General features: G+C 46.6%; 1 protein-coding gene across 1 annotated transcript in view; it reads right to left on the reverse strand.

Annotated features, from left to right (window-relative positions):
* TOP3A (DNA topoisomerase III alpha) overlaps positions 1-10,216 on the reverse strand; it is a 30,272-nt gene extending 20,056 nt beyond the window's left edge. The window contains exons 1-5 of the mRNA XM_061175189.1: positions 9,948-10,216; positions 3,647-3,706; positions 2,631-2,704; positions 1,604-1,679; positions 759-867 (exon numbers count right to left, since the gene is read on the reverse strand). Coding sequence (XP_061031172.1) covers positions 759-867; positions 1,604-1,679; positions 2,631-2,704; positions 3,647-3,706; positions 9,948-10,127 — 499 coding nt within the window. The 5' untranslated portion in view covers positions 10,128-10,216. The remainder of the gene's footprint in view (positions 1-758; positions 868-1,603; positions 1,680-2,630; positions 2,705-3,646; positions 3,707-9,947) is intronic.
* Between the last annotated feature and the right edge of the window lie 172 nt (positions 10,217-10,388).

Genomic DNA, 10,388 nt, shown 5'->3' on the forward strand with positions numbered 1-10,388 from the left:
TCGGTATAGTTTGAAACACAAGAGCATTTAGGGAGAAGAGCAGCCCCCCACTCTCTGAAGCCTGAGAATGGTCTGCATGTCACTTCCTCTAAGTTACCTGAAATCATTAAGCTCACTTCAACAGTTATTAATGTTCAGGCACCGTACAACGAATATAGACAATTAAAAAACAAAACCAGAAAGAACATTCTAGAACTATTCTTTGTACTTTACGTATGGTGTATACATTCTTTGTGAATATTTAATTTTTAAAAATTAATTAATTAATTATGGCTGTGTTGGGTCTTCATTGCTGTGCGCGGGCTTTCTCTAGTTCCGGCGAGCGGGGGCTACTCTTCGTTGTGGTGCAAGAGCTTCTCGTTACAGTGGCTTCTCTTGTTGTGGAGCACGGGCTCTAGGCGTGTGGGCTTCAGTAGTTGCGGCACACGGGCTCAGTAGTTGTGGCTCGTGGGCTCTAGAGCGCAGGCTCAGTAGTTGTGGCGCACGGGCTTAGTTGCTCCGCGGCATGTGGGATCTTCCAGGACCAGGACTCGAACCCGTCTCCCCTGCGTTGGCAGGCGGATCCTTAACTACTGTGCCACCAGGGAAGCCCGTGAATATTTAATTTTTAAAAACAGAATATCAAGTCTCTGCTCTCAAGGAGCTGGCAATCAACTTGGACCAAACACACAACAAGCCCTGGGCTGCAGCCGGTGAGCCTGGCAGAGGGACTCAGGACAGAGTGCCACCCCTGCCGCGGTCCCAGAGCAGACACTCACCAGCCTTGCACACGTGGATGATCTCAAACCCGATGTTTTCACCTTCTCTGTCGCAGTCGGTCCAGATCACCAGGACCTGGCACTGCCGAGCCTCTCGCTCCAGAGTTTTCTGAAGTGCCCAGTGGGGAAAGAGTGGTGAGAACATGGTCTGCAGAGCATCGCACAACAGCTCTGCACTGGATCTGCCCCAGCATTAATTAGGTTCTTGGAGAACGCCAGCTTGGTGAGGAGACACGGAGAAAACTGTCCCCATGTGTGGTAAGGATGGCAAGGTCACTAGTACCGCCCCCATCTTAGACCCACCCGCACACCCATGAGCTTCTAGAAGACAGGGGTTTATTACGACGACACCATCTTGACGAGCCCTGAAACTCGGCTCTAACACACCTACAGCTCTAGGGGTTCTGATCATGTCCTCAATTAAAAAAAAAAAAAAAATCAACCCCTAATTGAGCTTCATCCCCAAAAGCGCTCCTAGTCAGCAGTGAACCAAGGACAGGTGCCCTGACTGCCTGAGAAACCACAGCTCAGCGTCAGGTGGCCACTTGCAGATCGTAGTCTCTTCCCTCCAACAGGGGGGCGGGAGGGGAGCGGACCCTGATGACGTAACCACACCTACTCCCAGGGTTTAGTCAAGCAGCTGCTCTTCATAAAAAGGCTCGCTCAGTCCCTCAGCCAGTTAGCTGAAATGGCCTCATTTACATAACAGGTGGCAATAATTTTTTTAAATCATGGTACTTAGTTTAGTGGAAAACCTATCCTTCAATTCTAGTGCAGTCAAAATACAGAAACCACTCGGTTTCATTAGGTGGTGGTTGTTCAATATGTCTTCCAAAAGATCCTACCTTGATGTCTAAATAATTCTCTGGGCAGTACTTTTCAATTTCTGCTTCAAAGAGGACAAGAGGATTGCAGCTCTGCCTGGAAAAGAAATGAAAACACACAAAATCCTAGCACAGCACACGATGGGAGAAGATTGCCCCAGTGCACTCATGGGTGCATCCCCACCAGACAGAGTGCCCTGTGAAACGCCAGAGGATTACAAGCAAGGCTGTTACCCTCTGTGCAATGCACTCCCCATGACGATTAACATGCACTCCCCATGACGAAGTCTAAGAAGAAATTCTGGAACTCTTTCGTACGTATCTGCAATAGGGTAACTGCAATCCAATGACTGCATGACAAGGGTTTGGGTAGGGAGTTCCCTGGAGGTCCAGTGGTTAGGACTCGGTGCTTTCACTGCGGGGCCTGGATTCAATCCTTGGCTGGTCGGGGAACTAAGATCCCCCAAGCCATGCAGCACGGCCAAAAAAAAAAAAAAAAAAAGGTCTGGGTATTTTGGGGGAACGCACCTGAAAGTGGCTGTTTATTCTAAGCATATGGTAAAAATTCACAGCGAACCAGTTAATCCTAGGTCACTGCTATGGTATCTATGGTTTGTGTTCGCCGCAAATTCACATGCTGGAATCCTGACACCAATGTGACGGTGTCAGAAGGTGGGGCCTTTGGCCAGTGATTAGGTCATGAGTGTAGGCCTTCATGAAGGGGACTCGCGGTCTTATGAGACCCCGGCAGGCTTCGTAAACCCTCCACTATGTGAGGACACAGTGAGAGGTCAGCAGGCCACAGCCTGGAAAAGGCCCTCGAGGGACCATGCAGGCACTCCGACCTCCTACCTCCATAACTGGAAGAAACACATTTCTGTCCTTCATAAGCCACCCAGTGTGTGTATTTTGTTACAGTAGCCCAATGGATTCAGTCATCTTACTGCTGTAAGTAACAAAGTAACACCGACATGCCTCACACTTCCTGTGCTATTTTACAACTTACTGTCATAATCAGAAAGCTCCCCACCCCAGGAATTGTACTGACCATTTGCGAAACTGCATCTGGAAATCATGAGCCAGCAAGTGTCCTGAGACTGAAGTCATTATCATGGTGACATTCTGAATGATAACAAAATTCAAGTTAGTCTTTTAGCAATTAGATTTTGCCAAATCATTCAAATAAAAGAGGGGACCTTCTATCAAAGGGAAAAAAAAATGGTCATCAGGGGGTGGGGGGAAGGGAGGATGAATAGGCAGAGCACAGAGGATTTTTAGGACAGTGAAAATACTCTGTATGATATTATAATAATGGGTACACGTCATCTAAATCCACAGAATGCACACGATCGGAGTGAACCCCAATGTCAACTGTGGACTTTGGGTGACAATGATGTCGTGTAGGTTCACCAGTTGTAATGAATGTACCATGTGGTGGGGGCTGATGATGATGTGTAGCTGTGCATGTGTCGGGGCAGGGGGTATGTGGGAAATCTCTGTACCTTCCTCTCAATTCTGCTGTGAAGCTACAACTGCTCTAAAAAGAAGTCTATTAAAACACACACACACACACACACACACACACCCCAAAACCAAGTGACTGGGAAGAAACAAACAAATATACCTCTTCAAAGCCAAAACCATAGTGATACAATCACCATTCTAATTCTGGCACCATTATGCCTTTTAAATTTAAACTATTGTATATTAGCTTCTTTCTTGTTATAAAGAGTTAAGATTGGAACCATATTTTATAAAAAAGAGGCTTCCTTATGAATTATAAAACAATCACCTGTCACCAGTGATCTTTAGATCATAACAATAGTTTTTCTTAAAAGACAGTGACATATTCTACAATGACATATTCTACAAAGACATATTCTACAATGGCCAGACTAATTCTCCTTGATTAAATAATTCTAAAATACAAGCAATTTAGGGAGGGCTTGTCGTAAACAGCTGCTCTTTTTAGCCATAACTAAAAACCCAAGGAATGTACAGCAGAATGGCGCATGGATCTGAAATCATCCTTCAGCCACAGGACAGAAGTACTACAGCACCTACCTGGCCATGCAGACGATAATCAAACTCATAGATCTTGTTGAATCTGGAAAGTCCTTCTCTCTACAAAACAAAAAGAAAATCTATAAATTACATAAAAGACAAATGATTCCTCACATAAAGATCAAGCAAATCCCTGATAAGTGGGAATATTAAAAATGCAACAGCACCTCCTGTAGATTAAAACAAGGCGAAATCACTAAGACCATTTGTGAAGTGGCCCCTCCGAACTCAGTTACAAGCATGTACTTGCTCAAGTCCACAGAGCTTTTATGCTGCAAGGTGACCTGAGCATAAAAAGTGTTACGTGTAACACCACGTAACATCTTTCTAGAGCTGAGAATGGCCTTGTCCAAGATCACATGACAATTACTCCAGAGAGAGGATTAGGACACGCATCTCTTGACGGCTTTGTCCGTTCTCCACACACACCTCTCTACTTGCTGGCCATAAAACTGCGCCAATAAACTGGTGACCACAGGCGAGTATTCACCTTTCTGAACCTCAATTTATTCTGAGTAAAGTTACCTGTAAGGTCCCTCTGGCTCTGAAATCCAGTAATGCTATGAGCCCCAGTCAGGCCTGGGAACCAGCCTACCAAGCACCTCCTCAGCTGCACTTATATGTGAACGAAACCCTCTCAGAGAAGATCCCACCTTCTACAAAGGTGTTAAAAGTAGCTATGCACGCGAGTTTCACACCAGCGCTGCACAGAAGACAAGACACAGGCCAAGTGGGACTGGGGCAGCCTCCAAGCGCCAAGAAGGATGGTGTCGAGAACACCCTCACACAATTTCTCTGGGTCGAACACTGAATGAGGCTCTTTTCCAGGCACAATGGCAAATTTAAAGACGGAATTTATCTTAAGAGCTCACTCGCCTAGTGTTGCCAAGAAAGGAAACTCCCCTCTACAAACTCCAGTTGCTAGTTAAGCCCTTTTAGTACCAGAGAAAAGAAATCGGTGCATCACTGGGGTTTCTACCTCTTTTTAAGAAAGCACTGAAGCGTCCCAGACAAGCTCTTACATGGACCCTGATATGTAACAAGGTCCAAGCACTCTGGCGGCAACAAGGCTGAGCTCTGCTAACAGCCTATCCCCAGTCCGGCCCCAGGTGGCTCCCGAGGTGCACGTCCGTGGTCTCCTGGATCTCCCGGGAACAGTCTGGAAACCACTGTTCTAATCCTCTCCTAGTGGATGACCTGTCTAACGGCATGTGTGCGACCCGGGGCCAGGGCTCTCCCAGGCAGCCTCCTCCACCAACGGATGGTCCTGAGGAAGTAAAATGCTTTTCCTGGCATTTCAAACTTGCCTCCCCGCAGTTCCCAGCGGAGGACAGTACTCAGTTACGTATGATTCCACCGCTTGGGTGAGGTGCTCAGGGGAACGGGTTGCTCCCAAATTACAGCAGAGTTTTGGAGCCTAGTGAAAGAAGAAAACCTAGTAGACAGACCAAGAATGTGGCTTCTGTGATCTCTTTGCAGTGCCATCCACGCCATTAAAACTAAAGAAAACAAAAAAACAAACTCCTCCAACCCCAGAGCAGTCCCATCTTCTCTAAGTGCTCTGTAGGGACTGATCACATTGCTGCCACTGAATCTACTGGATTCTTTTTTAAGACTTCTCCTCCTGAATATAAAGCCCTCAAAGATCTATAAGTTACTAACAGCGGTCACTGTGGACAGTGGGGCTGGTTTACTTGATACACATTTGTATTCTCTCAACTATCTGAAGTAGTTACTAGCGTTTAAGCACTACTCTTAAAGAAAAAAGAGAGACATCCTATCTGTGTCAATATTTTGGTGAATTTCTCTCAAACGTATACATATTTATATATATACTTGAAAGTCTTTTCCGTAACAGGTGTCTATCTATCATAAAAAAGTACAATTTATTTTGCTATCCACTGCCATGACTAGTCCTTGTTACTTCCATTCTTTGCTATTACAAAAGCTGCAACGACTATCACCTGATTCTGAGCTCTGCGTGTGCATGTCTTAGCTCCTCCACAGAACTTAAGTCCCTTAAAGGCAGGGATTGCTTCATTCGAGGCAAGCCCTGCGTGAGGGATAAATAAATGAACAGACCCGTCACTGTCTTAGGGAGCAACACACCATGGGAGAGAGGGATGAGCAGCGAGAGAATCGATCCGTGATGACGGCCAGCACCAAGAGTGATGAGAACGCATCCGGAAACAGAGAAGGAAATGGATGGAGAGGACGCTGAGGAAAGAGTTCACGAAACAGGTTCATTTAAGTTGTCCTTTATTTTTTCTTTTAAAAGGTGAAGAGTTCGTCAGGAGAAAAGAGGGACAATGTCATTTCAGGAAGAAGGACCAAAACGTGTGAAAGCACGGTGAACTTTCCCCTTTTACACCCTGACTGCTCTCATCATTCCCTTCCTCTCCGTCCCCTCTGCTCCCACCCAGTGCTCCTGGGTCCCAAGGGTTCAGGCCTCTTACCCCCCACATAGAGAACCCCAACAGCTGCCTCCTGGACTCTAGCCTTTCATTCTTCAAGTCCTCTGTGGCCACAATGACTTTATAAAACACAAATATGATCCACTTAAAACCTACACTGCTCATCTCAACTGATGCAGAAAAAGCATTTGATAAAAATTCAACAGCCTTCACCGTAAAGTGAAGTGTGGCATTTACAGAAAACCCACAGCTAACATCACACTCAATGCTGAAAGACTGAAAGCTTTTCCGCTAAAATCAGGAACAAAACAGAATGCCCGTTTTCGCCGTTGCTATCCAAGATTACTGTAAGTTCTAACCAGAGCAATTGGGCAAGAGAAAGAAATAAAAGACATTCAAATCGGAAAGGAAGAAGTAGAACTGTCTATTCACAGTCAACATGATCTTATAGATAAAATCCTAAAGAAGCCACAATGAAACTATTAGTGCTAACAGACAAAGTAAGCAAAGTCTCAGGATACAAGATCAACACACAAAAACCAACAGGAACGAACAACCTGAACAGCAAATTAAAACAATTCCATTTATAACAGCATCCAAAAGCACAATGAAAACTGTAACACATTGTTGAAAGAAATTAAAGAAGACATACTCAGTCATAAAAAGAATGAAATCATGACATTTGCAGCTACACGGATGGACCTAGAGATTATCATACTAAGCGAAGTAAGTCAGAAAGAGAAAGAGAAATACCATATGATATCATTTATATGTGGAACCTAAAATATGACACAAATGAACTTATCTATGAAACAGAAACAGACTCACAGACACAAAGAACAGATTTGTGGTTGCCAAGGGGGAGGGGGGTGGGGGAGGGATGGAGTGGGAGTCTGGGATTAGCAGATGCAAACTATTATATATAGATGGATAAACAACAAGGTCCTATTGTATAACAAGGTCCTACTGTATAGCACAGGGAACTATATTCAATATCCTGTGACAAACCATAATGGAAAAGAATATGAAAGAGAATGTACATATATCTATAACTGGGTCACTCTGCTGTACAATATAAATTAACACACATTATAAATCAACTATCCTTCAATAAAACACGATAAAAAATTAAAGACATAAATAAATGGAAAGACAATCTTTGTTCATAGATTGGAAGACTTAATATTAAGACAGCAAATTCATATGGAACTGCAAGGGGCCCCAAGCAGCCAAAAAATTTTGAAAGAGAAGAACAAAGTAGGAGGACTCGCCCTGCTCAATTTCAAAACTTATTACCAAGCTACAGGAAATCTAAACAGTGTAGTACTGGCATAAGCAAAGACATACAGAAGAATGGGACAGAACTGACAGTCCAGAAATAAACCCAAATATCTATGGTCAACTGTTTTTTGACAAGGATGCCAAGGCCATTCTATGGGAAAAGGACAGTCTTTTCAACAAACAGTGCTGAGAAAAACTGGCTATTCATATGTAAAAGGATGAAGCTGGATTTTTACTTCACACCACATAGAAAAATTAACTCAAAATGGATCAATGACCCAAATATAACAGTTTAAACTCTTAGAAGAAACACAGGGGCAAATCTTCATGACCTTCAGTTTGGCAATGGCTTCTTAGATATAACAGTGAAAGTATAATCAACGAAAGAGGGAAAAACAGATAAACTGGACTTCATCAACATTAAAAACTTCGGTGCATCTAAGAACACTATCAAGAAAGTGAGAAGACAATCCACAGAATGAGTACATCTGCAAATCATATATCTAACAAGGACCTAGTATCCTGAATATATAAAGAACTCTCACAGCTCAGCTACAAAAAGACAATTCAAAAATGGGCAAAAGACATGAACAGACATTTCTCCAAAGAAGGAGACACAATGGCCAACAAGCACATGAAAAGATGCTCAGCATCATCGGTCATTTGGGAAACGCAAACTGAAACCACAACAAGATATTTCACACCCACCAGGATGGTGATAATTAAAAAAAGAAAAGAAAAAGAACAAGTGTTGACAGAATGTGGAGAAACTGGAACATTGACGGTAGGAATGCAAAATGTTTCAGCCACTGTGGAAAATAGTTTGGCATTTCCTCAAAAAGTTAAACATAGAGTTAACTTATGACCCAGCAATTTTCCACTCCTAGGCATTTACCCCAAAGAACTAAAAACAGGTATTCAAGTAAAAACTTGTACATGAATGTCTATAGCAGCTCTATTCACAAGAGCCAAAAGGTGGAACCAGTCCAAATGCTCACCAACTGAAGAAAAGATAAACCAAACATGATCTATCTATACGATGGGATATTATTCAGTCGTAAAAAGGAATGCAGTACTAACATACTACAACATGAACGGATCACAAAAATGCTAAGTGAAAGAAGCCTGACACAAAAGGCCACGTATTGTATTAATCTTTTTGTGTGAAATATCCAGAACAGACACAAATCTTTGAGGACACAAAGCAGCTTAGTGACTGCCAGCGGCTGGGAGAAGTGGGGAATGAGGAGTGACTACTTCATGGCTACGGGGTTTCCTCCTGGTGTGATAAAACCTGGAACTAAACAGAGGTGACGGATGCACAACATTGGGAACGTACTAAACGCTGCCGAACTGTATACTTCAAAACGGTTGACACTCACATGTAAAACACGTGGCTCTCTACTCCTCTCACGACGTGCCTTCAACTGCCATGCTTGCCGTGCCCACTGGCTCCTTCCCCCACCGTCCCCACTCCCAACTCCCAGCTTCTGAACTTGCCAAGCTGTTTCAAGCCACTGGGTTGTTCTTTGAACATGGCGTTTCCAGTGCCTGGTAAAACTTTCAAGACTGAGCTCAAATGTTCATCCAACAAACATGGATTGAGGGCCTCCTGTATTCCAGACATGTGTTAGGTACCAGGGATACAGCAATGACCCAAATAGCCATAGCCCTTTCCCTCGGAGCTTCGAGTCCACAGAGGGGTGGCGGGGACTGAGATGAGTAATTCAACAGCACGTCATCGAAGTGTAACTGGGAGGTGCCTTCCAAGTAGAACAGGGTGAGCTTATCACACAGAGCCCTGACCCAGCTGGGGGAGAGGGATGTGAGGAAAAGCTTCCGTGAAAAAGAGACACTCAAACAGAGCCCGAAGGATACACAAGTTAGCTCTGTGTAGAGGGGCCCGTCTCAAGGAGCCTGGAGCCCTAGAAATGGGCACAGCCTGGGGCTGGTCACCAGGACACTCAGCGCCGGAAAAGAGGTGACGCTGTCAGCCAGCACCCGCACAACCTCGGCTCCCGTTCCCACCATCCACCGCGGGAAGCAGAGGCCTGAGGACCCCGCGATGTGAAAGAAAAAAGAGCAGGGAACGTCCACCCATGCTCTGGGAAGTCTCCAAAAAACCGTTTCAGGATCCACTTTTGTAATTGAGAGGGTCCTGACAGTTCTTAAGGCCTCGTGTCACCTCCGTCCCAAACCCTTTCTCACCGTCCCTCTCCTTTGGGCCTTCCAGGTGTCCAGAACACACCTGATCCCCAACTCGCCTGACTCTCGTAATTCGTTAGTAGCTACGGAACAGGGGCTCGGGCGGGTCGCCCTCTCGGATGCACCTAAACTGTAGGGCCGGGCGTGCAGGCGGGGGACCCCGCAGGCTCGAGAGCAAGTCGGGGGAGTGTGGCCTGCGGTTCCGAGTCTCAGGCCCGCTTGGCATCCGCCGCCGTGCAAGGCGGACCCAAGGTCTCCAAGCAAACGAGAAACACGTTAACTCCGTTTCTAAACGCCCGTCGGTCGCAAGAGGCGCCCAGAGGCGCCGGCCCAACGGCTGGGACCCCCGGTGGGAGCAGCTGCCGCTCGTCCCGGTCCCGCCCGCCCAGGGGCCTCCTCACCCGCCGCATGCGGCCGCCGGACAGCAGGTCGGCGATGCCCTTGGCCGCGTCGTTCTTCTCGGCCACGCAGAGGATCTTCCGCACGCCTCGCAGAGCCACCTCCATGTCGGCGAGGGTCAGCGCCCGGCTCCCAGGCCGCGGCAGCCAGCGGAGCGCGCAGCGGGCGGCTGGGAAGATCATCCCCGGGCCCCGCGCATCTGCGGCGCCAGCCCAGGGACCCGAAGCCTCCCGCTGATCCGCAGTCCCTCGCGCAGCCCACTTCCGGCCGCCTTCCCGCCGCTTCCGTCGGCGCGAGGGGCACAGCCCCGCGAACTACGACTCCCAGGCTGCCCGGCGCGGCCACCTCACTTCCCTCCCTTCCCGCTCCGCCCCCGGGAGACACCCCTCTCCGGATCGGAAGTTGACGCGAACGCTTCCGGGTCGCGCGGCACGATGTCTCGA

This window comes from Eubalaena glacialis, chromosome 19, assembly GCF_028564815.1.
Source record: "Eubalaena glacialis isolate mEubGla1 chromosome 19, mEubGla1.1.hap2.+ XY, whole genome shotgun sequence".
NCBI lineage: Eukaryota > Metazoa > Chordata > Mammalia > Artiodactyla > Balaenidae > Eubalaena > Eubalaena glacialis.